The sequence below is a fragment of the Ixodes scapularis genome, unplaced genomic scaffold (assembly GCF_016920785.2).
Source record: "Ixodes scapularis isolate PalLabHiFi unplaced genomic scaffold, ASM1692078v2 PGA_scaffold1__304_contigs__length_218370807, whole genome shotgun sequence".
Taxonomy (NCBI): domain Eukaryota; kingdom Metazoa; phylum Arthropoda; class Arachnida; order Ixodida; family Ixodidae; genus Ixodes; species Ixodes scapularis.
The window spans coordinates 2,175,993-2,201,222 of record NW_024609846.1 but is presented as its reverse complement, the minus strand read 5'-3'; the positions used below and the strand labels follow the sequence as shown (position 1 = coordinate 2,201,222).

General features: G+C 46.2%; 2 protein-coding genes across 2 annotated transcripts in view; one reads left to right on the top strand and one right to left on the bottom strand.

Moving 5' to 3' along the window:
• Positions 1-13,290: 13,290 nt before the first annotated feature.
• Positions 13,291-14,397, bottom strand: LOC121835996. Its single transcript, XM_042290594.1, has one exon. The coding sequence runs from the start codon at positions 14,395-14,397 to the stop codon at positions 13,291-13,293; it is 1,107 nt and encodes a 368-aa protein (XP_042146528.1).
• A 313-nt stretch (positions 14,398-14,710) lies between these two features.
• Positions 14,711-25,230, top strand: part of LOC8024431 (mucin-17) — a 63,525-nt gene continuing 53,005 nt past the window's right edge. The window contains exons 1-10 of the mRNA XM_042290593.1: positions 14,711-14,715; positions 16,672-16,865; positions 17,367-17,414; positions 19,034-19,084; positions 19,208-19,315; positions 20,986-21,090; positions 21,408-21,461; positions 21,589-21,645; positions 23,437-23,541; positions 25,080-25,130. Of these exons, the coding sequence (XP_042146527.1) occupies positions 14,711-14,715; positions 16,672-16,865; positions 17,367-17,414; positions 19,034-19,084; positions 19,208-19,315; positions 20,986-21,090; positions 21,408-21,461; positions 21,589-21,645; positions 23,437-23,541; positions 25,080-25,130 (778 nt within the window). The remainder of the gene's footprint in view (positions 14,716-16,671; positions 16,866-17,366; positions 17,415-19,033; positions 19,085-19,207; positions 19,316-20,985; positions 21,091-21,407; positions 21,462-21,588; positions 21,646-23,436; positions 23,542-25,079; positions 25,131-25,230) is intronic.

The following is a 25,230-nucleotide window of genomic DNA, read 5'->3' as shown; positions in this document are numbered from 1 at the left end:
CTTTCTCTCGAGTGATAATATAATGGCACCATTAATAGGCGCACACTTCTAAGTACGCGAGCCAATATGACCACGACTGCCTATATACGCCCACAATGTTCGTACGACCAGCTTTCTACAGTCAGTGGACATGCCTATAGGTAAAGCGGGGTGAACAATAAGTTTTGCCTCCTCGCTCGACTGTGCCTTTCTTATCCAGTGATAGAATTAAAAGATGTGGCATGCAAATAAAAGTCTCGAATCTCCTCTTTCTCAAGAACACATGTAGCTTCTTCAATATATAGTCCCCACCGGCGGCGACGCACTCCCGCTACCGGTGCACTCAACTCTCCGCATGCCTTGGTAGATGATCGAGGACGGCTGTTGACGACGCAAGCGCCTCGCTGGAGGAGCGGCGGTTCCAAGATGTTTTGCCTCAATCACCTTACAGCCCGGGCCTAGCGACATCTGACTTTTGGCTGTTTTCCAGATAAAGAAACATTTGAAGGGTACACCGTTTCCGTCTAACGACGAGGTATACCGATGCAGAGCGCCGTTGGTGTCGACAACAGCCGCCCTCAATCATCTACGACGGCATGCGGAAAGTAGTACAACGCTAGAGGAACTGCATCACCACCGGTGGAAACCATAGTAAAAGGTTACGTGCTCCTGGGAAAGAGGAGATTTCATACCTTCATTAGAAGGTAACATCTTTCCATTCTATCAATGAATAAAAAAGTGACAGCCTAGGAGGCAAAACGTATATGATCAACCCCACGTATAATAAAGAACCAAAGATCACACAGGGACCGATTGTTGAAGGCCAATTATTACACTGCAATCCGGACGATAATTCCACCATCCCATCACTCTCTCCACACACACACAGGTGTCTAAATACGGGCATGCAACTCGGAGAGCAAATAATACCCACGTTGTGTGCGCCGTTTGCTTTGCACGTGCAACGGCCACAACAAACCAGCGAAAAAACAAATCAAGCAAACGCGCGTCTCCAAGTCCTAATGCTGTCATTAGCCGGGATGCACCCCGAGACATAATTACAACCCTCTCGCACAAACCGAAGGCGAAACACCCCGGCTTTCGAACGGGCTCAGAAAGTTGGAACAACACTGACGCCAAAGACCGGTCTTTGGCATTCAGCGCAGTCGGCTTCACCTCCGCTGTCTTGAGCCGGCGCTGCGTAGAGTAACGTCTTCTAAAGATCCTAGATATAAGAGAAGAAGCAACTGAAACCATGGAGAGCATTCGCAATTTAATGGTGGACGTCCATTGGGTTCATCGGTCGTGCGTTGCGCTGCCGAGTAGCGAGGAGGAACCATACAGAAAGGTGGAGGCGCTCGTAGATGATGAACGCTGTCACGTCTTCCACTTAGCTTGTATGCGCAGAGCAAGTCGTCTGCTTTTTTGCAGGAGTTGCGATGACGTCAGAGCGAGGCCGAGCTCTGATTGGCTTTGGTCGAAAGGACAGCGGGTAGAGCTCAATGCTAGATGCCTCGAGGTCTACCCACTAGTTTTTTTGTTTGTTTTTCAATCAGCCAATAAGAGCTCAGCGTCGTTTTGACGTCACCGCAACTCCTGCGCAAGAAGCAGACGACTTGCTCTCCGCATTGCAAACGCGGCCCCCCTTGAACCACGTGACCCTAATCGAGCCGCCGTTGGACACACTCTCAGATCTAGGCACACACACCTCTCCGAGAAACAATGGTGGAGAAAAGGTGCGGAAGAGCGGAAGAAGCGCGGACGAGATGAGAAAGCCACTAAAGTAAACGACGTTTTGCCGCCAGGAGCTCTGCTGTGCGCGACACCTCGTCTTATAGCGTGCCACGAAATGCTTGGCGCTGCCACTACCGCGTTCATTGTCATCTGCCAAAAAGGTCGGGGGGGTGCGCGGCGGCAGGCCTCTCCAAAACCCTTTCTGGCAGCTTGTCTGTATTTTTCTTTTTTTAATACACCGGTGGTTGCCAGTCATCTAGTCGGTGCTTGTCCTAACGCGAGCCTTCCCTCTTTCCCTGGTGTCTGGAAGGACGAGTATTTCGAGGAACACGTCGGCGGCTAAATTGCATTGAAGCGGGAACAATGGGCAGAAGAGTTCCATTGTTGTTTTCGCGTAGGGATGGTCGTCGTCGCGACAAAAATTGGCGACGCGCGCGAGCGGGCTTTTTCGGACGGACATGGAAGGGTGACGCTCATTGTAAGTGCGCGCTTCATTCCTCCTTGAATTCTTCTTGCTTGCGTCTTTTTTTTATTCTGTATGCGTCGAAATAGAAAGCGACATGATGTCATTTAAAAGTAAACCGTCCATCCCTTTTTTTTAAACTTTTCTCTACACATTTCCCGCTAGATTCATTTTGCAGTTTTGCTTCTTCAATCTCAAATGCGAGTGACGGGAAACCCAATAACTCAGTGATTATATTGAATAGTAGAACGCTAGTTTCGTATGCGAACGAAGTACCCCAACAAAGACCCTAATATGCTAGTTCCATGCAAAGGGCGTCTAACGCGGAATATATTACTTGCTTCTAAACCCGTGAACTGGGTGGAAAAAAATTCTATGAATACGAAACGTAATGCCAATATTTAACCACATTACAAAGAAACTAATTAAAAAAAAACTTTCAGCCTTTCCGCTCGTGTGGAAAAGGAAGAGCAGCGGAGCTGGGTACTATGTGCCGCCATCTATGAGCGACGGCGGCAACCATACAACCTCAAGCCGACTGTCTGGTTGCCGCCGTCGTTCATAGATGGCGGTAGCTGTCCAGAGGGTCGTGTCGAGATTTATTTGTCCACGGACACGAAACTGAGGAAACTAGCCCTTAACAGCTCCGCTGTAAAAAAAAAGAAGAAAAAACAAAGGGCAGTAAAATTAAATTTGTGTTCGTAGCTCTGTTCGGGTGCCATGGATACCACCCGCGTCTTACAGTAGACATGACTGTCGGTGATGCGGCGTAAGTCCTAAAGCGGACACCGACATGAAGAGGCGCTCCCCCATCGAAGGTAGCTCGAATAAATATACAAACTGTACAAGCAAATAAAGTCATTAGAGGCAAAACTTTACTGGAGAATCCGAACAAAGACGGGGGTACGTCAGTGGCGCCAAAGATACATTCGTGCAGGATGAAATACGTCGGAAATTTAGAGTGACGTGTGTTTCGTTCCTTTGATCGGCTTATGCAATCTGAAACAGTAAATATCTCTACTAACGTTCTAGGTCTTGTTTTGTATGCGTAAGGGCGGGGCAGAGAGGGTATGTGGTTAGGCTAGGTTAGGTTAGGCTAAACTGGAACACACGCAGTCGTTTCATGTAAAAGCACTGCTGTGAACATCGAAACCTAGAATAGAACGCAAAAGTCTACAACGTAAATAAGTAAATAAAAAAACACAATCTCTCTTTCTCTCATATATATATATATATATATATATATATATATATATATATATATATGATAAAATAAAGCTCGCGTTCAATAGCCTTTCTCCGGGCAGCGTTATCACGTAAGACGACAGTCAATGCTCAAATATTCGGATCGGCGGGGAAAGTGTGTATAGTCAGTCGTCTCGGGGTAGGTCCCCCACCTTCGTAATGGCAGGGTTGAGGTCAACAAAACGCCTAATGCTAGCCTTCGGGTTCCTCGCCACCCGTTCTTGAAACAACCGCCGAGACAGCTGCTGCTGCTGCTGCTGCGGCTGCTGCTGTTGTCCGCCCGAATTGCAGGGTTCGATCCTATACACTCTCTGGGCACCCCAGGCACCCCTTTCCCCGGGCCAAAATAAAAGTCCGGAGATGGCCCTCCAAAGCCGCCCTTGCGGTGCCATTGACAACTGCCGGAAACGACATGAATTATGTCACCTCTAATGGCGCTCACTCACTCACCGTGCGCGAGACTCAACCCGTTCTACGAGACGAACAACTAAACGGACTTGTTCGCGACAGAAAGGCCGCAACGAAGAGCCTCCCTCTCCTTACAAGGTTGTCCGACGTCGGCAGTTTGTCGAAGAGGCGACGGATCTTTCGCTCCAAGAGGCGCGAGGGCAGTGCTCTGTCTGAGATCGCCGAAGAGGCTACCCTCGAAGGCTTGCCATCGCACCGCGGTGGCAGCCCGCAGACCGGTGCGTTGAATTCGAAAGCACTCCAAATCGCTTCCCGTGGTCTTGGAGAGTGACTCGAACAAAAGACGTACGAAAGGCATCGTACAAAATATTGGTCATATGAGAACTGTCCGCAGACGTGTTCCAAGCATACACTATTGTATAAGGAAAACACACTCCGAACAAGCTTGAGGCGCAGATGATACTGCCATCGTGTCTTTTGTACAATGTATACGAGCAGTGCGACCTTATATGTAAATCGTTCCCTGCCAAAACTAAAACAAAGGAACCAGAACAATTAGCTCCCATGCACGAGCTCCGAATGACAAAAGGCGCTCTTCTCTAACACAGGAAAGGCATATGAGAGTCAGATGAAAGAACGAAGACGGCCCTGTAAGAGTCAAGGACGAAATCCCGAACCAGGGACAATTAAAAAAGCTTGAATGGAGAAATTTACTGATGAGCCCCAACCAAACAAAAACACTATATACTCCCACCCTTTTTTGTTTCACTGACACATGAGCAGCGACGCAAAAGTTGCGCATATTCGTTGAAGGTTTCAGGTCCAAACGCGACACGATATTTCATGTCGACTGCTGTCGTCCGTGAAATGCACTTTTGGTACGGTCAAAAGTGCCTGCAATAAAACGGCTTAAGATAAATCGTCATACGTCGATAATATCAATCTATAAAAACAATGCAAACAAGCGAGGCACGGAGATCAATTGAACTGAAAGGCTGACAACCTTTCGACTGTGCGGCATATGAAACGCGACGGTAACCATTCGTCACTGAGTCTCCCTTAGGCCCAAAAAACGCCTTGACAGTCCTTTTTTTCTTTATTTTTTCAACGACTTGCGCCGCCGCTTTATCAATTCGGGGGCGCGCACAAGGGTGCCATGATGAATGGCACCCACGCAGCCATCTAGTAACAAACGTTCCCGGAGCTCATCCCGACCGACGTAGAAGAAGCAAACGCTCGAGCGATTGCGTCGAGAGGTTGTTGCAGGTCGAGGATTTAAAACGTTGTACGTCCCCGGATATGCGTTTTTTTTTTTTTAATTTTTGCTTTGCAGTGGTGTTTTTTCTCAGCTACATCAGTCAGAATGGAAAAGCGGAGGAGTCAAACCGAAGAAAACATTTGTACCTGAACACACGCGAGTCCGCGCAGAAGACACTTCATCACTTATCGCGATGTTTTGTAGTCTACAAACGGTGTTCCAGCTTCAACTTCATTTCCCTCCCACACACACACAAACAGATACACACACACACAGAGATTTACACGTAGATGTTTGGAGATGCACGACTTGAAATGCAGCAAACTGTTAAGCCGCTTTTGCGGGTCACTTCAGGTTATAGACGCCCGTTAGGGCGAGTTTAATCAGTGCCAACTACACGCTTACGGCCAGGTGTTCAGGAAAGGCATACACAAACATGTAATTTACCGTATTTACTCGAGTAATAGCCGCACTGTATATGAACAAGGCCCTTGCGTCTGCTTTACCGCAGAGCACGTATACAGCCTATCCTCGCGTTGCACAAAAATAACATAGGAAATAACTAGATCGAGAACACGATTCACCATACAAATGCAATCTTCACAGATGGTATCTTCGCGCGAAGACGTTATCTCTGTCCTGTAAACCGCTGGAATCATGCTGCCGATAGCGGTGCTTGGCAAGCCGGATGCTCTGCGGAAAAGCAAACCCTCAGGTTTTCCTCATAAACAGTGCGGATATCACTCGAGTAAATACGGTATGTTACCGTTTAATGTTTTAGTTTGCATAGCTCATTTGAGTTGCCGTATTGTCGCCAGCACGGCAGCATAAAGGGATCCGCGTAGCTCGCCATTATTTAAATCGTAGTCAAAGAAGCGCAGCCCGTGCCCTGTATAAAATGCGAGATTCGGCATTTGATGTGGACATGGAACATTATACGTACGAAAGTGTCCTACAAAAATGTTTCGTCTACGATGCTAATGCTACATTTTCATAACGACGTACCTTCTATTTCTGCGCAAACGGCCAACAGATCGGACGAGGAATCGCGAAACAGGAGCTTCACGTAATGAGGGAGGCGAGCTGGTATGGAATACACGAGACTGAAAAAAATAAAAAGGCCTCAAAAACACATCAACTGCGTTTCAAACTTCTGTGTTCGGCCGTCTTTTGAGTTCGTCTCCCTTAGTTTCTTGTGTCCGTCATCGAATGACCGGGGGTTTATATTTCTTATTGCTTATTTTTTGGCCCGAACAACACGAAAGATGTTGGCTCGTTGGTTTTTCACGTGGTCGAATATCGAAACTTATTTCTTCCTCCATGGTGTATGTACTACGGATCGGGGCTCGTAAAACTGCTTTCTTCTTATACATGACTCCGCATGTGAATTCAGTAGTATACTTGTTTTCTTTTAAAGATCTTTTAGAGCGCAGCTCTTAGGCGCAGGTTTCCGGCTTGAGCGGCGTCGGCGTCGCCGTCGCCGTCGGCGTAACCGCGCGGTGCATTATGGGTAAATTTCCCCGCTAAATCTAGCAGAAAAATTTCCCCGCTAAATCTAGCGGAAAAATTTCCCCGCTAAATCTAGCCGAAAAATTTCCCCGCTAAATCTAGCGGAAAAATTTCCCCGCTAAATCTAGCGGAATAATTTCCCCGCTAAATCTAGCGGAAAAATTTCCCCGCGAAATCTAGCGGAAACATTTCTGCCGAATCTGACGGAAAAATTTCCCCGCTAAATCTAGCGAAAAAATTTCCCCGCTAAATCTAGCGGAAAAACGTCCCCGCTAAATCTAGCGGAAAAATTTCCCCGCTGAATCCAGCGGAATAATTTCCCCGCTAAATCTAGCGGAAAGATTTCCCCGCTAAATCTAGCGGAATAATTTCCCCGCTAAAACTAGCGGAAAATTTCCCCCGCTAAATCTAGCGAAAAAATTTCCCCGCTGTCTAGCGGAATAATTTCCCTGCTAAATCTAGCGGAAACATAATCTAGCGGAAATATTTCCCCGCTAAATCTAGCGAAAAAATTTCCCCGCTAAATCTAACGGAAAAATTTCTCTTGAGGTCAGGTGACCCCCCGAGGTCACGTGACACCCCCAGGTCACGTGACCCCCACGTGACCTTGGCGAGGGAGTCATGTGACCCCTCCAAGGTCACGTGACCACCCCTCCCCCCGATAACACGTGAACCCCAGTACCCTTCCCTCCTCCTCCTCAAGAGCTGCGCTCTAATTCGGCGTTACAGGGAGTTGTAAGCGGCTTTCATTTTTTTAAATAAAAGATTCTTAAAAATGGTATCTGGTGATTAATTAAAGTTGTATTATTTGGAGAAATGTTTGATCACACCGTTTCGCCTTCCTGAGTAAACTTTTCTTTTATCTCTCTTAGTACAGTCGTATCATGCCTCACAAATAGCATAAAAGAATGTCTGAAAAATATAACGCTAAAATTGTTTCGCTTATGGAAGACCTAGCCCTCGTAAAAGAGCCGCAATAACAGCAAACCACACCCATGTCGAAGCATGGACATTTAAGTTGTTGTTTTTTTTTTTTTTTCGCACTTAGAAAATAGTGAGCGGACATGGAATGGGAATTTCGAAGCCCGACTGCGCATCCATAACAGCTCCGAGGTCTCTTCATTTCTATTTTTGTGACAAGCCATCGAAGCGCCATGCCAGTTTTATAACTGAGATAGACATTCTTGAACACCGTACTCGTAGGGTCCACAATTCCCGTAGGCAAACCCGCTTGTTCACAACCAATCAGTTGATGCAACGTGACGCTGACGCGAATTCCAACTACCATGGCGGCCTGATTACCGGCACATTTCCAAATCGAACAAATCTATCGTTGGTGAAAACATTGCCAACGCCGGCTTTTCTGAAATATTCTCGACCCTGCGAGGCATGCGCTCTCAAAAGATGCTGCTACAAGCAGCAACAATAAGAAGCCTCGAGGAGAACGCTTTCCCTTCGCGAGGGCCATGGTGTCGCACGGTTCGAGTGATCAGCCAAGCAGAGACCGCCGGAGCCAGCACTGCCTTGCCGCGCGATGTCCGTGGGGCCGGCAGCTGGCGCGTCCCAGCGCGGTTTTCCCTCGCGTTCTGCTGAGTCAGGCTGCGCCGTCACGCCCGCCGCCTCGGCAATGGAGCGCGCACCACTCTGTCACTGGGCAAGCCTCGCAAAGTGGAGCCTCTTCCCCGGTCGTTAAGGGGATACTGAACTTTCATTTATCGAACATGGAGACGGTGCGCTGCGGCTGAACCGATCTTGGGAACTGCGCCGCCGCTTTTGCGTGCGCACTAAAGAAGAAGAAAAAGCGTATGTCTGTATTTTTTTTCCTGTCTGGTGTCCTGTGCTCAATACTCGGCAGTGTCATGTATAGCTTTTTTGTCATGTATAGTTTCACAAAAGCTATTGCGTATTTATTTATTTGAACTGCGCTGCGAAAAACGACAAAACCGACACTGGGACTACGACAAGACCAAGTAAACGCTTTGCGTTTACTTATATATGTCGTGGACTCGTGTCGTCTCCCTAGTTCCAGTGGTTTTTTTTTGTAATCCTTCGCAACGCCGTTCAAAGCATGAAACACAACCAACTAGTGCAGTCCAAATCACCCGAATGACGTGAAGAAAGAAACCCCATAATAAGAAATGCGTTGTGATAGTGAAACTTTTGCAAATATTTGTTACTTTTGAGCGACGTTGCTCTTCTGGCAGGCTGGTTCAATACTGAAGTCCAGGGCCCTTTTAAGTTATCCACATATCAGTACATTACCCAACCTATAAACAATTGCTAACATATAACCGTATCACGTTCCGGGTACAAACAACACAGGGAAGATTGGTAGAGCGCAAAGGGAAAGCTCAGGCTTAGGCCACATTACCTTAACATCAGACATTCTTAGAAAACAAATGCTTAAATCTGCGAAGCTATGACTCCGATCGTTACTGGCGAGGAGATCGAACTATAGGGGTCGCTAGTTCTACGTTATTTTAAACCGGAGTATTGTGTTTACCAAAAACAAGGCATCTGCACTGGATTTTTTGCTTCATCTTTCTCGATTGAGTGAGGGGCAAAGATTGGAAAAGGATGATGATGATGATGATGATGATGAGGAAGAGGAGGAGGCGGAGGAGGAGGAGGAGGAGAACCGGGAGGAGGAGGAGGAGGTATTCCAAATGGTAAAGATGATTGAGCTTGTCATGCGGGAGACGCCAGCGATGGCCCGTCCGAAAAAAAAAAGGCAATGTCAAGAGAGCACAGAAAGCGAATAGAAGAGAGGAAAGAAGAAAGGAAGGAAAGAGGATGAAAGCTGACGGTCAATGATCAGATACACACCAAACACAAACAGTTCCTGTTCTGGCTCTGGCCACTCTAAAGTATTGCTAATAGTCCCGAATCCTTTAAAAAACGCAAAAAGGGTCTGAAGATGTCTTTCGGCGGGCTTGCGAGTCTCCGGAGAAGATGACGTTCATCGTTGGATTTGAGTTTTTCACACAGCCGGAGATGGTTTGGCTATTTGACAGTCCGGCTTCACACACTGAGAGACTAGACCTGCGCAGTTTCATTGCATGACCAGCGGGATATGTCGGTGCTTTGTCGACGAGGTGGATGAAGGCATGTTTTGGAAAACCTTCCTCATTCCACAAACGCAGCCACAAAGAGCATGGCCATATCGATGACTTAAAATACTAATGAAGCAAGCGGGAGGTTCATGTCCGCTACTAAGCTACGGATGGCTTGCAGAAGGGGCATGAGTATACATTGCCAGTTTGTGAAGGACTGAGATGTGGATGCAGTCGCTGGACAAGCTCTCTGATCCTTTTTAATAGAAACATTTTCTGGTGGCGTACCACTGTAAGGGTCTTGTCTGGTGACTGATTTTGCAGCGCTAATGGTTGAGAATTCATTGCCTTTGCTGCATGATTAGCAGGAGCCCTAGGAGTGGTGGGCTTATCTGTTTTGTCTGGAACAACAATCGCCTTTATGATACTTGGCCATGATGATTTCTGTTACAAAGCTTCCGACAACTGCTGCTGTATGCCTAAGCTGAGAGCCTTCACCTGTTTTGCTGCGCGGCCGAGCTCATATCGTGACGTCATAGAAAGAGCGGAGAGATCTGTCAGTCCATGTGGTGTTGGCCGAGCGCCGCGCCCAAAAACACAGCCAAGTCATCTATGCTTTTGTTGTTCCCATCGGTGTAGTTTTCAATTTAGCCACTAGGGGTGGGACGGCTGGATCCGTTTCCCAATACCACCCGAGTTCAAAAGTGAGCAAAGATAAAGAATCAACTTCGCCCGTGTTTTACAAGATATTCAATATTTTCTAGTAAACAAAGAGAGTCACTATAACGATGTCAGTATACCTCGCGGGCGTTGAAGCTCGCTCTCGTCGCTTCAATCTTGAGTTAATCACTGGGAGCCGCCGTAACTTACAAAAAGGGCCCACCAGCACTCGCGAACAGGAACCATCTGCGATTCCTTAACAAGTAGTTAGGGGGCCACTAACGTTCGCGATCCGCATAGCTATCATCCGCACCCGCCGTCGACGACTGAGTGTTTGGCCGTAAGCGAATGCAGCACCGAAGGCACGTTTGCTCTCTTCGACAATTCGCTTCGCGTGCGCTTACGAATTCCGTCGAGCATTCTGCGTCGTAAACTACTTCCAGACAATTGCCTTAACGGCCGCAGCCTAGCGTCGTCACGTCGCTCAGACATTAGCGAGAACGCAGGCCCGCGGAAATTGCCACGTCCGTCGGAATACTCCAATCGTGCGACGGCGAAATGCCCACGAAAAGAAAAAAAGAAAAAAAGATGCTTGACTCGCTGCATGAAGACGGAACGGACGAGGACTCCATTTATTGCAACGAGGTCTCGGGGAATATTATTAAAAGAGGGAGAGGAGGGCTCGTTGAGGAAGAGACGCCGCTATGCTTGACGGCGTGCAGACCGGCGGAAGCGTTTTGAACAATGTTGACCCTCGAAAAGTTTTCTCTTCGAGTTGTGGTGCCAACTAATGACTCAATTAATCTTTCGGAAGTTGAGGTGTTTTGGAAGTAAATGGTGTTATTTAGGCGTGTTTTTGCTTTTAGTTTTCATATCAGACAAGACAAAATTTAGGCCCATATAAATTTCAATGTAGATAATTGTTTTGAGACGCGCCACTGTCTCACCAACCTAACACTAGAAATACAAGAAACATTTCATGTTTTGAGAACCAAAGCAAAGGGGAAACGGCGGAGATATATGGTTGTCTAATCGAGAGCGAGTTTCTAAGCGACCTGATTTAAGTATCGAATCCTAAATAATACTAGGAAAATTATTTGGACAGGCAATGGAGGCATAGTTAACTTCACAACTAGGTAGCCTTTCAGAGATGGCCCGATGGACCCGATTCACAAGATCGTGACGATCTAGTTCAAGTTCAAGTTTAATTACTCTCAAGAACATTTGAATGATGTATTACATGATATATGACTAGATGTGATTGGACGAATTATGCCCAAAATATTATTCGACATTATCAGCATCTGTGATATAAAGAGATATGCCTAGATGCCCATGTTGTTATCTTACAGACAATCACGAACACACAAGGTACGTGTCGAAGAGCACATAAAGGAGGCGGATAGGGGCAATAATACACGGACCGCACCATGCACAACAATCACGGGCACCCAGAGTTAATGTGTCGAATTCATCAAAAGAAAACCAGCTGCAGATCTGAAAGGACAGCAAAGTGCTTTATTTCTTATGTCATTTGCATGCGTTTCCTTTTTAAAGCTATACTAACACTTCAGCGTGGGATTCCCTAGTCTATTTCGAGGTGGTAGATACGTAAATTACACGTAACACGTCAGCGTTAAGCTTCCCATTAAAATGTAAATAATATAAGGCGCAAAGTAAGCACCCAAGCTGTTGATGTGTATATATAGCAAGAACGCAAATTTCAGAATGTTTAATTATTTACAGACATGAAAACTGCCTACCAACTAAATGAACTTACCATCAGTAAGGGGGGATCGGTGACCGATCTCCCGCTTACTGATGCTTACAGCTCGTGGTTCGAAAGCTCGCGCTGCAGAACAGATCCTGGGTTCATTTTGGTTTAAACATATGTTTAGCCCGGGGTCCACTCAGTTCATCCCAAGATACTTCATCCCAGGACACTTCATCCCAGACACTTTATACCAAAGGTGTTTTATCCCAAGACGTTTGATCCCAAGATGTTTCATCCCATGAACATTACATGCCAGGATATTTCATACTTTAGAGTGGTTCTGCCACACTTCATCCCCGGATACGTCATCCCAGGAATGTTCATCCCGTTCACTTCATACCAAAGTCATTTCATCCCAAGATGTTTCATTCCAAGACGTTCGATGCCAGTGGCATTAAATACCAAGGCATTTCATACCAGAATATTTCGGGGCACCCACTAGTTGCTGAGCTCGAGCAAGAAGAAATCTCAAGGTCGCATTTCGCCGGCTGCAGCACTTAAATGAACGTCACTTTGGGGCGTGCATAGGAGTGCCCACAGACAACTCGGTACTGGACTTCAGCAAAAGTCGGGCCATTCCCACTTAGAGCCCTTTCTTCTCTTTTTGTATTCTTCTCTCTCATTCATTCACTTACTTCAATCCCTATTTGCAATGCTGCTGCAATGGTCAGATTTACTAATGAAAGCTGTATACTGCAACAAACCGCAATACTGGGGATTGATGGCACTTGAAAACCGCCCGAAAGGTATCGTTCCAAGACAACATTCACCAGAAATATGAAAAATTAATGCGTTTATTTTGCAATGACCCACTTATAAGAGCAAAACCTTAAGAAGAGGCCAAAGTTCGGGCTAATACGCTCTTCAGAGCACACAATTCTGGCTAATAAACTCAAGAATCGCTAAGTACATAGCACGAGCACGCATTGAGAAAGCTGTCTGCGTCTCTGTTGTTATAGTCATCCAGGATCCGGCATAGACGCTTGTTAGACTGCTCGTACTCCTTCTTCGTGTACAGCGGTGGCTCATGACCCACGTCCAGCTGGATGGCCGTCGCGTTCACACGGACTTGTTCAGAGAGAAGCGAATCCAGCAACTTGAATACTGTAGGATGGGATGCACCGATAGAATTTTGAAATACCCGGTGCCAGCTTTCAACGCTATTGTTGGTTCTGGGAAGGCTGACCTCTGCCACGCGCTTGCAATTTTACATAGATATTGGGAACCTTGGGTTCTTGTGGGGTCGACCGACCCAGGTATTCTCAAAGTAGTCTAGGAACTCTTGGTGCTGTTCTGTGCGTCCAAACAAGTCCAGCAGCTGTCTTGCGAGCATGCGATATCTGTCGTAGACGTCGAAAACATCGCAGAAGCACAGTGCGATGAATTTCTTCACGATGAGGTGGTAGCTGGAATCATCAATGAATCGCGTGTGCATGCCCAGCTCTTGAATTCGGCGCCAGATGCTTTGCGCGAAATGAAATAAGCATCCATGCACATCGACGTCAGGAATGCATTCCCGAAAAGCATTCTCTTCAGCCTTTTCGAAGTCCATCACTATTGTGTGCACCTGCCGTGGGCTTGAAGTGGCATCGTCAATAGCCTCAAGTAGCATGCGCGTTGCTCTTTTGTACGTCGCTTCGCGCTTGTTCGGCAAGAGACAGTATACAAGGAGAAGCACCCTGCCTTTGTAGAGGCCATGAACAACCCAAAGCGGGTAAAACATCTCTGGTGCTACTTTAAATGTGCCGTCACACAACCAGGTTTCGCAGGTGTTTAAACGGTACAGGTCCGTGTTACAGGCGAAAATTATTATTCTTTCCCAGTCACTACAGCCTGTGTACCCTGCGAGAAATACTTCAGGTGGCGCTGTTCTTGTCATGCGCAGGTGTTCAGGTACAATTATGTCGTCGATTCGGTGGGGAACTTGAGCTGCGCCATGGGCTTCGCGTCGAACTCTGTTCACCTTCCTTTCCAGTGATGACAGCTTGGGGAGCTTCGCGATAGTCGCCGGTCTTGCCCCTTGTAGGCAGGCGGTGACGACGTTCCGAGGGGTGTCGTGGGAACGCTTGGCTGCAGTTTTGATCTCATCTTGTAAACGCGCCGCAGCGACATTTTCCGGACTCGGTAGATGGCAAGTATGGCCTTGTGTAACAGTGGTCGTCTCACCTGCTGTAACAGCTCGTCCCCGGCAACCCTCCTGGAATTTCTCGCATCTCCTTGCCGTCTTTTCGTCGTTGGTCCTGTGCTTGGTGTACATGTAACCTTCGAAGCAGAGCTTCGGCGATCCTCGACGAGAAGCCACAAAGGTGGCCATGTTCTATAAACAAACTCGATGACAATTAATGAGTCGGGCCGGCTGGACTGTTCGACTGATGGAAGCTCGATGCCAATTGCAGGACGGTCTTACGTGGCACGGGTGACAATAGAAGAAAGACGAAGTGCATGTGTCGGCTCCGCGCGTGCGAAACCGATTTTATAACTTCTTCTAGGCAGAACACTTTGTGGTATAAAGTATCCAGGTTTGAAATGTCCTTGGTATGAAGAGTCTTGGGATGAGACGTCCCGGGATAGAACGTTTCTGGCATGAAGTGTCCGGGATAAACAGTCCTGGGATAAACTGACCTGGGATGAAGTGAGTAGCCCTTGAATCGGCTGGACCGTGTGGACTATTCTGGTATCAAATGTCGTGGTATGAATTGTCCATGGGATGAACTGTCTAGGGGTGAAACATCCTGGGATGAAATGACTTTGGTATGATATGTCTGGGATGAACTGTCCTGGGATGAAGCGACTTGGGATGAAGTGTGGTAGAGCCGTTTAGACCAAAAAACGAAGTCTGAGTTGTGACATTAACCAATGCAAAACGTCACGCTTGCATTGCTTAATGTAATAACTCAGACTGCGTTTTTTTGGTCTAAACATATGTTTCGGCATCGTCATTCGGGTGTTGTGCGGGAAAGTATACGCTTCCTTTAGGAAGTATACGCTTCCTTTAGAGGCTTTCTTTTAGAGTGTACTGCGCTTTGCACGTTGCCAGACTAATGGTTGTATTACGATGGCTAAATTGCTCATCTACAGCCGAGACACCAGACGCCGATTGGGGCCAACCTCCGGCTGTATGAACATACACAACACAATTACAGTTTATCGGTAAGCAACATTATGGATTCCCAATACCAACACAGTTGGCACGCGCATTCAAAACTTCAGATCGGGTGGTCCTTTGGAGTTATAAAGAATACCGAGAGTAGATACAAGCTATTTACTCGGGTTAATAGCTCGTTTGAATTACGGAAACTGGAAATAAAAACATTGCGGAGTAATTCACGTTTATACGTACAAAATGAGGCGGTATCGCACTGTTTGCATTCGGCTATCGATTAAAAAAAGTAAGCTGACGGTAAAATTGAAACAGAAAATGTTGAAACTCGATCAAAAGTACCGAATAATTTACAAAAAAGCCTAGAAGAAACCGTTGGTGCGCACAGTGAAGTGCAGTCTACACTAATCTGCAAATTTGGACCTTTGATCTTTGCTTCCACGTTTAACATTTTAACCCCCCCCCCCCCCCCCCCCCCCCCCGAAAAACAAAACAAAAAAAAGGACTAATTATTTTTGTTGTCATTTTGTGGTTAATCGTTCTCCACCACCGATGAAATACCGATTTGCGCTTAGAAACAGAACTTTCTTTAGCTAATAAGTTTCAGATTATGGATTAGGACTTACAAGCTGAAACTACACAATTTAATACGCCCGGAGTTCTCAGACAAAAACAAAGAAACAGCGTCCAACGTTATGGTAAGAAACATAGGGCTAAGTCTCTTCGCGAAACGTACGCTGCCACCTTGAGGCACCTTTGGAGGTCTTTCACACCACATACGACTGCGCTCGTATATTTCGATAGGCAACGAACCGACGTATATAAAAGTGGCAATGGCCGAACAAAATATAAAAGAAACATTACGCCGATCATCGAGGAAACACCGTCGGAGACCGGCTGCCCGTACCCAATCTAGACCCCGTTTCACCTTACGTTGGACCTCAGCGGATGCCACGAGCCATGTCAACCAATCCGGCGCTCTCAACAGATCACGTGACCGTGCGCCCGCGCACCACTGCCATTCTCCCAACAGTCAGGGGACGCTCACGCAGCATCGAACTGGCTCCGATGGTTCGTTTATATATACGGGGTATTACGGGCTTCGCGGTTCAGCCGTAAAAGGGCGAAACGGAGTACGGAGGCCGGAATCCTATCCGAGACCGCCGCTGACGAGAAAATCCCAGTCTGAGAACCGCGTCGGTGTATAGGAGTCGTGCCTGAGAAGACCGTCAGTCGGGGAGGTCGCCCCGCCGCGCCTGCCGCCCGTGACGAATACGGAGGAGGCACAGCTCATTGCCGCGTGTGCTTCGTAATGAGCCGACCCGGGAATCTTTTCCGTCTCCCCGGCGCCCAGGAGTCGGAAGAGAGGCCGACGGGGAATGCCTCTCTCTCCCAGAATAAATGTCGTCCTTTCACTCTCGGTGCTGCTGCTGCCCGGCAAACTGGGCACACGCGGCAGGGCGGCTAACGAAGCGCCAAGTTCTGAAGAGAGGTCATCCAAGCGCGGGAGCTCGCTTTCTACGCGGAAAGGTCGTCCGGGCACGTCGAGCGAGGCGACTGTATTTACCGCTACCGGACCGTATACGAGGAGGAAGACTCGGTTCGGGCGTACGCGAATCATCGAAGACCTCGCGCGGCCGTGGAATCGCCGGCCGCAACCTTTGGAGAACCTCGAAGCCACAGTCAGACTGCCATATACGTCGTACAAAAAAGAAGCGCGGTTCGCCGTCACGCGATGACGGAAATGTCTGCGGACGAGCCTCGTGCACTGGCTGCTCGCTTCGTACATTTATGTGCTTTGGACACGTCTGCAGACTGTTTTCTGCACGATGTTTGAGCATGCGAACGCGTCCTTAGGAGCAGACAGAAGAGCCGCCAATGATACGCGCTATTCTCCGTTTCCCACCAAGTCCGAGCTCATATATGACGATAGAGTTCTTTGGAGCCAGTGGTATTTATTTCGCCTCTTTTACGCCACACCGTGTGTGTACGTGTGCGCGCATGGGGCGTGACTTGTGAACAGCGCGTCCTCGCTGTTCAGCCCAAACATCATAAGTGGCAATAGCCAACGTGTTCCTTTTTGTCAACGCGTTTTTAATGCGACAGTCAATATCTGTCATAAAGATGCAACGCTTTTTTTTTAAATCTTTTCTAACCAAAACTCATCTTTTCTTTCCTTTCAGGTCCAGTTGCCAACCGGACAGAACACACCTATGAATCAGGAGGGGCCGGTGAGCGTCCTCGATCGACACACTCAAATTAATGAGCCTATTTTGAGTTTCAAAATTTAAAGAGCTTTTTGGGGGTGAGAGGATGTGAGTTTCACTCCCCCCCCCCCCCCCCCCTCCCTCTAAAAAGAATACTACTTTAATCATTCTTTGAATAGATGCAGTTCTCCATCCAATATATAGCCCACTCGAGAAAAAAAAAATCCTATGAGCGAACGAAGAGGCTGGCACAAAAGCGCTCTTACATTGAAAAGGTTTGCTTAATGAATACCGCCATCCAGCCTTTCCCCCATCCCCTCGCTCCCTACCTTTCTAGTTATAGACGTGATTTGAGTGCAGACTTCACTGAAACAACCATTGAGCCCTATAGGGGGGATCTTAATTATTGATATGGCTCGCGCTTTTCCTGGAATATGCGGCCTGCTCTCAAGTATTTTGATTAGTGATTGGCGTTTTAGAGGGGGCCTGCTAATTGGCGAATTTTTGAAGTTAATGGATGAACACAACGTCCATGAAACTGCCCCTTTATTAGATGCTAAACAACTGCAATGCCAGTTAATTTTCAACTCAGGGTATTTTGGTAGGAAACCGATTTTTCGTTACTTTTGGAAACTTATCTAAATTATTTCTACCTGAAAAAGCGTACTGGCGCGTTTGCTTGCTTCAAAAGTACGCACGGACACAAAAATAGAATCTCAGTGAGAATTGAGGATGTGGTTGCGTTGTCCCAGTGTTAATTGTTCATTCTTTCTTCACCCATCATCTAAACCAACACGCGCTTCTCTCAAGGATAGCTTTTAGGAGCGCGGTTCTCCTGCCCTCGTTTGATACCATAATGTTTCTTGCGAACCTTTTTCAAATTTTTGAATTAATTTCCTCCTGCTTTCGTGGCTCTAGAAAAGAGGGGATATTTATTGTGCTTTTTTATGTAGGTCTTTTTAAACATTGTGATATGAATAATCTCAGTTCTTCGAACATTTGACACATCCGAGTCTACGTGAAATTTGATTACTCACGTGGTGCCAAGAAACGCTTTTACCGAGAGAACAATACCTCTGCTGGCAAAACTTCAGTTCTGTACGACCTAAGGGAAGCAGACTATGTTGTTATGACAATATTATTCTATTTCCATTTCTAGGTAGAATAATATGCCATTGTAACTTGTCGTGCTTTGTTTCTATTACAGTGCCATCTTTTACGAATGTGCATTTATGGGGTTCTCTTGGTACCAGAAATAACATAAACATTTACAGTAAAAGGGTAGATAATTGAGCTAGTTGGTAATTAAACATCTAAACGGTATTAGCGCACACGTAGAGAGAAGAGAGATGATACAAGATAGAGCGCTACTCACAACTTACAAGTGCCTCTATCCTGTATCATCCCTCTTCTCTCTACGTGTGCGCTAATACCGTTTAGATGGTTAAACTTTTACAAGTTTAGCGATTCGAGGCTTCTCGAATTACATAAGATCATTTGCGGTCTTCTATCCCTGCCCGACAAATATATTGCAAAAAAAAAAAGAAAAAAAAAGAAAAGTATTTGAGAGGTATTTAGAGTTCACCATTCTAATCAGGCCGTTCTTCAGGATCCTGTATTTGCTTTTCATGTGCCCCTTACAGACCCCCAGTTTCATCTTGCAGAACGGCCGCAGGTTCCGTCACACTTCTCAAGTAAGAGAACTGTCCCAATTTGCGTTCGCTACAATTGGTTGTCACATCCTGATACAAACTGCTGCAACGGGAATAATCAATAATTATATAAAGTAGGTCTTCTTGACGTCTACCTCGCGACAGGCGCAGCCATCAAAGCGTCCGCCAAATCGCCGGTCTACAACGCGGACACAGCATCAAGCACCTTGGCGCACCTCAAGGCGGATTCTACACTTGATGCAGCCAGCAGAGGTACCTCTAATGTTTCTTATTTTCGTAATCGAAATAAAAAAAAAGAAAAGAAAAAAAGATCCAAAAGCAAGCCGGTCGTCAGTACCTGGATATTTTTAGGAGAAAATTCACTCGATTAAAAGTGACAAGGCCCGTTTATTGCGATGTACAATGTTAAACCTTACTAAAAAAAAATCTATGCTTCTCAGTGATGACTTCATCCATCTTGGCGCCAGTTTTCTAAAGTTTTCCTAAAATCGCAAGGAAACGGTTTGCCGTCTTCACGGAATCTTAAGATAGCCGGCGACAGAGCAAAACAATATATAACCTGAGCTTCATGACAGCACATCTAAAACTCAGAAAGTTGCATTTTGAATTCTAACGATCGCCCAACAGATGGCTTGCACCGACGTCACATTGCGTATTTTTGTCCACCATGTAAGAGATAGAGAGGGAAGCTGCTTTTGTAAGAATTTTGAGTGACGGGTTAATCTTCTATAACCTTCTGTCAAAATAGCGACGTCTGTGAAAATCTGGGAGACACAAAAGAAGGTCCTTGTAAGAGAAAAGCTCCTTCTTCCTCTCTTCTCTGGTGGCTATCGGAGCACTCTTTGGATGACATCACGTGCAAGCCATGTATTGTTTCCGTATTGCACCGAGCACCGAAATGGCAACGCCTATAAGGTAATCGGGGAACGGGTGCTGGTACCCTAAGCGTAGATAATTCAGTGACTCTAGTTGGACTCTTTGTTACAGACGGTTGTAATTTCGTAGTGCTTGTGACAGACGTAGTGCTAATAACATTTTCTAAAGTAATGTGAAAAAAAAAATAGAAATGCGACGTTCTTCACAGTTTTTCAAAAGCTTTATGGCAAATTGCTAGGTAATTGTGTTGCATGCGTGAAACGTTCTAGCCTCACAAACGTTTAGCGACACTCCGAGTTTCACGTGTGCAGAGCTGATAAACCTAGCGATCTTCTAGAGCCTTCCATACTCTCAAGCTCCTCTCCCGCAGTGCGCATAGGTGGTCGAGCTCCTCCTCGCCTACCCCTCTGATCACGTGACATCCGCCGTTAACCAATCAGCATCGAGCTTCGCGGCCACGCTCATCAGGTTTCACTTATCAGGCTTACTAAATGCTGAGCACCTAAACAAACAACGTCTGCGGGCCTATTTTCTCGCAGAGTGCATGCGTATCAATCAAACGCGAACCGCGGAACAGGTCCAGCATATAAGAGGCGAAAATAACAGTTCCGCTCAAAATCACAACCTACGCAGTAAAAATGAGTTTCACGTTTCGCTCGTTCAATGACACTGCACAGTTCGCTTTTGCCATACCACTTTGCGCCTTGGTTACCTTTCGGCGAGTTCTGCGGGAAAGTAGACGGATATGCTTTGAGGGAACGCATTGCAGAAAAGGACCGGTACCACAGCTCAAGGATCGCAGCTCAAAACCGAGATTATGTATTTTTCAACACTGTGCACCTGAAAGCTGGACAACAACGGTTAACGGGATGGTTGTAGTACATACAGGGCACAAGTTCGTGGTTTCTTGTTTATGCTGCTGTGGCACTATATTGCGGTAAATAGCTTCGTATCTGATTTACCGTCGATTCTACAGCATAAATTCTAACCGTAACTTACTGCTCGTGGCTCAGTGATGGGGATTATATATCTTCGATGTACCTCAGATGCGTCGTCTTCTATGGATTCAAAGTCTGAAGACCTTGTGCGGCATCCCGACCGCTTCATGAAGTTGGATGAAAAGCCTCACGTCGTGAACCCCATATCACAAGGTGAGCGTTTTCTCGACACGTTAGACATATAATGCGCCAGTCTAAATAATTTAAATAAAAAAAAATTACACAACATTTTAGCGTATATAGTTTGGGGCAATAATCTCGCATAGAACTTAGTATTTAAAGCACTCGGCTAGAGCCATGATGTGGTCAGTAATCTTAACCTTGAAAGCGTTAGATAAACAAATTCCATTTTGCAAGAAAAGTAAATTATATCATTTTGGTACCTTACAAGCATTCACGCGCTGTTCCAGCAGTTACATTTTAGTTAAGTTCGCTAATGTAGTCGTTTTCTTTTTTATGTTTTCCCAAAGATCCCCAGTCAAATCTGCCCGAGAAACCTCAAGTCGTCAACACAGCAAATGCAGGTGGGTCCGCCTTATCGCGTCGCCCCGGGGAAATCCTGTCCCTCCGTCGGATTAACTACGAATAAGCGAGGCGGGGAACATCGGAGCTCACCGCCTCCACTGACATTCTCTACCGGAACTTTCGCAGGCTCTTTGCAGGAAGCACCCACGAGGTATCAGCTTCCCCAGACGGTCAGCTCCCCGAGTAAGACGCGCACTTCTTCCTCAATAAAAAACGATGTATTCATACGCCGCTGCTCAATTTGACGCGTCTGTAGCAGCTCTCTCCAAGTCTCTCATTCTCTCTATTTGTCACTGAATCAAGAAAGTTGGCAGAAACTAATGTTTTTTAAAGTTCGTTACCGATACCGATATCACTAAGAAACCCGGTGCCTCTACTTTCCCGCAAAGTACTTGGAATAGTAAATTGCTGCAACCTAGGGCAAATCAAGACGCTTAAAATATGTTGACAACTAAAAAGTGCCGTCTGAGCTGCGACACTGAACACGATGTTTGGCGCCCTTAACTCATGGTCAGTGCCAGAGCGCAAACATTGTTTTCTTAATATTTTCATTTCTGTCATTTGCCGAGTTCGCTTTCTGTAGATTGCAAGAACACCTAAGTATTTAACGGGAAAGGAGATGCACCTAGGTATATTTTTAGAGTGCAGAATGTAGCCGGTAGGCGGTTAGAATAAAATACCAAAAAATCTGGAAGAAATTTAAAAAAATATATATTTGAGTAATTTCTGCGAATTTTCAGTAAGAAACTGGCATTCTGTTAGCTGCCACGTTCTTACTGAAAAGTTTCGATAGCTGCGGCTGAATGTTGATTAAGATGGCGTTGAGTTCTTAACAGTTTGGTACCGTATATATCCGTACCGCTAGCTCTACACTCGGGTAGAGTCCTAGGAAATCTATTTTCGCGGTGTGAAGAATAAGGTTCGCTATTTTTCGAATGACATTTGGAATTAGAGGCACGTTGAATCGAATGTACTATCGGGGAAAAACGAAATGCGAACAGAGGAGTGCGTGGCTCGCGGTACAGGCTGCGCCGCCTGGAAGTGAACCTAGGGGCGAGGGTGCGTGGCCTACTTCGATGTGTTCACGCCCTTCGATTGGCGCTCCCCCAGCTTCGGCAGCGCGCCTCTCAGTGCGCTGAAAGCTGTCACCGCTATCTTTGCCTGCTCGGCGAGTGCGGCGAGCTTCTTTGCACCGCACGCGCTGAGCCAGCAAAGATAGCAGTGATAGCTTTCAGCGCACTAAGAGGAGCACTGCTGAAGCTTGGGGAGCGCAGAGGGAGGGGCGTGAACACGTCGGAGTAGGCCACGCACCCTCGCTCCTAGGCTCACTTCCAGGCGGCGCAGCCTGTACCGCGAGCCACGCGCTCCTCTGTTCGCATTTCATTTTTCCCCGATAGTACATAAGAAATGGAACAGCTTTTTATAGAATACAAAAGGGAGAAAGAAAACGTCACACCGAATGAAAAGTCAATGAACGGTAAGAAAGCTACGTGGTAAAGCTACGACAACAGGACAAATAAACAACGGAAAATGGTGCACATCTAAATAAAATAAAGAAAGCAGAACTTCTACTCCGTGAGCTTTACCAAACCTGTATTTGCACAAATAATATATAGTGTTATAGAAGATGGTAATAGATATATGTTTATATCAATGTTTAAGAAGAGATTAATATTTTGGTCTTATTGCAGTGCGTGCCGCTCAGTGGGATTTTCTGTCATTGATTCCAATACTTATGCAACGTTGTCTATTCCCGAATCTTTAAAGAACTGACACGCCGAGTGCCATTCGTACAGGAATGTACCACGATAAGTCTGTTCTGGTACGAACCATAGCGAGTACTGAATGTGCACGATATGAATCCTTGGCAAGCGCTGTAGAACAAGAGGTCGCTAAGTTGGATTTCTAGCTCATTCTTATCGATATACTTTTTCCTACCTGTGGTGTGAGTCGACGCGCAACGACCCGTTTCAGAACCCCCAGTTCACGTGCTCTCGAAGCCTCACGTGGTGGACGTGATTCAAAACCCAACGATCAACCTCGCCGCAAGGCCACAGGTCTTGTTTGGCCCCTCTCGAGGTACGCAGACTGTCGGCGTTCCCGGTTAGTCGCGTTGCTCGATAATAGGGACTTTTAGCAAACCGTTAGCGTGTTCCACGTACCGCTCTACGGGAGCCTTTGAAGCATGCTTCAAATGCTCAGGTTGTGTGGTTCGCGGAACACGGTAACGATTTGCTAAAAGTCTCCATTATAAACGCAACGATCCTGGAATTGGGCTATTCCTTCGCCTCAAGCGTCATAATCAATTTCCAGAAGCGCCTTGTGAACTTTTCTTGGAAAGGAGACGAAGGAAACTAATCATTTATGAGTGAACTCTTGGCATGAGGTGAAGACATCAAGTAATAAGCAAAGAGTAGCTACAAAAACTATGAAAAAATGATGCAGCAAAGCAACGTCTAAACATCATTTATTTATTTATTTATTTAAATACCTTAAGAACCCTGGAGTTAGGGTATTACATAAGGGAGTGGGGTTATAGGAGATGTGATGATAACAACTCGCGGAATGAGCCGATGTCTTGGGTGGAGACGATGATTTCAGGCAGGCCGTTCCAGTGCACAGATGTCGCCGGGAAAAAAGATTTAAAGAATGCTGTGTTTCGGGTAAAGAGAAGGCCAACTTTTGCAGGGTGATCAACACGAGGAGATATGCGATGAGGTGGCAAGATGAATGAGCTATGTAGCTGGTCATCGTAGTAAAACCTGTAAAAAAGACATAGTTTAGCAATACGCCTGCGTGAACATAAAGGAGTCAAAGATAAGTTTTGTTTAAGTTCAGTTACGCTGACAAACCTGGAGTACTGAGACGTTATAAAGCGAGCTGCACGGTTCTGAAGTGATTCTATGTCCGATGTAAGGAATTTGAGATGAGGGTCCCAGACTGATGATGCATATTCTAACTTTGGGCGTACTAATGTGACGTATGCGAGGCGTTTGACAGATGAGGACGCGAGACGAAGATTGCGGCGTAAAAAACCAAGAGTGCGGTTTGAATCGGAAATGATGTTGTTAATATGAGTCTTCCAGGAGAGGTCGTGAGTGAAGTGAACGCCAAGATATTTGTAAGTTGAGACGGCATCAACATTGAGGTTACCAATAGAGTAAAAAGCTTGAAGGTGTTGACGGGTTCGAAAAAAAGAGAGGGATTTAGATTTGGAAGCATTTAAGAGCATTTGCCACTTTGAACACCATTCATTAATTCGGTCAAGATCAGTCTGCAGATTAAGTGAATGATTTGTGTTAGCTATGGGCCTGTAAATTACGCAGTCATCGGCAAACAGGCGGACCGTAGAGGACAGCGAAAGGGGGAGATCATTAATATATACAAGAAATTGTTTTAAACACGGTTTTAGACTGCTTGATTGTTGATTGTCATTAATATATACAAGAGATTGTTTTAAACACGGTTTTAGCTCCAGTTTAGTTTAAAGATTCATAAGGGTATACATATATATTTTTGACTAAGACTGAGCGTGTTATTTCTATCGAACTTTATATAATTTGTTAGGAATCAAGCAACATCGAAAATTACAGACCGAACCTGCGCACCTTTTCCAGATCCGACCTACAACGTTGCCGCGAAGCCGCAAGTCGTCAACCCATCGAATGGTTGTCCGCACTATATTTTTCTTCTAACCCTACAAAACTAATATCGTAACAGCAAACAAAATGGCCCCCGATTTAACAGGTTGAGGATTATAACCCTTTG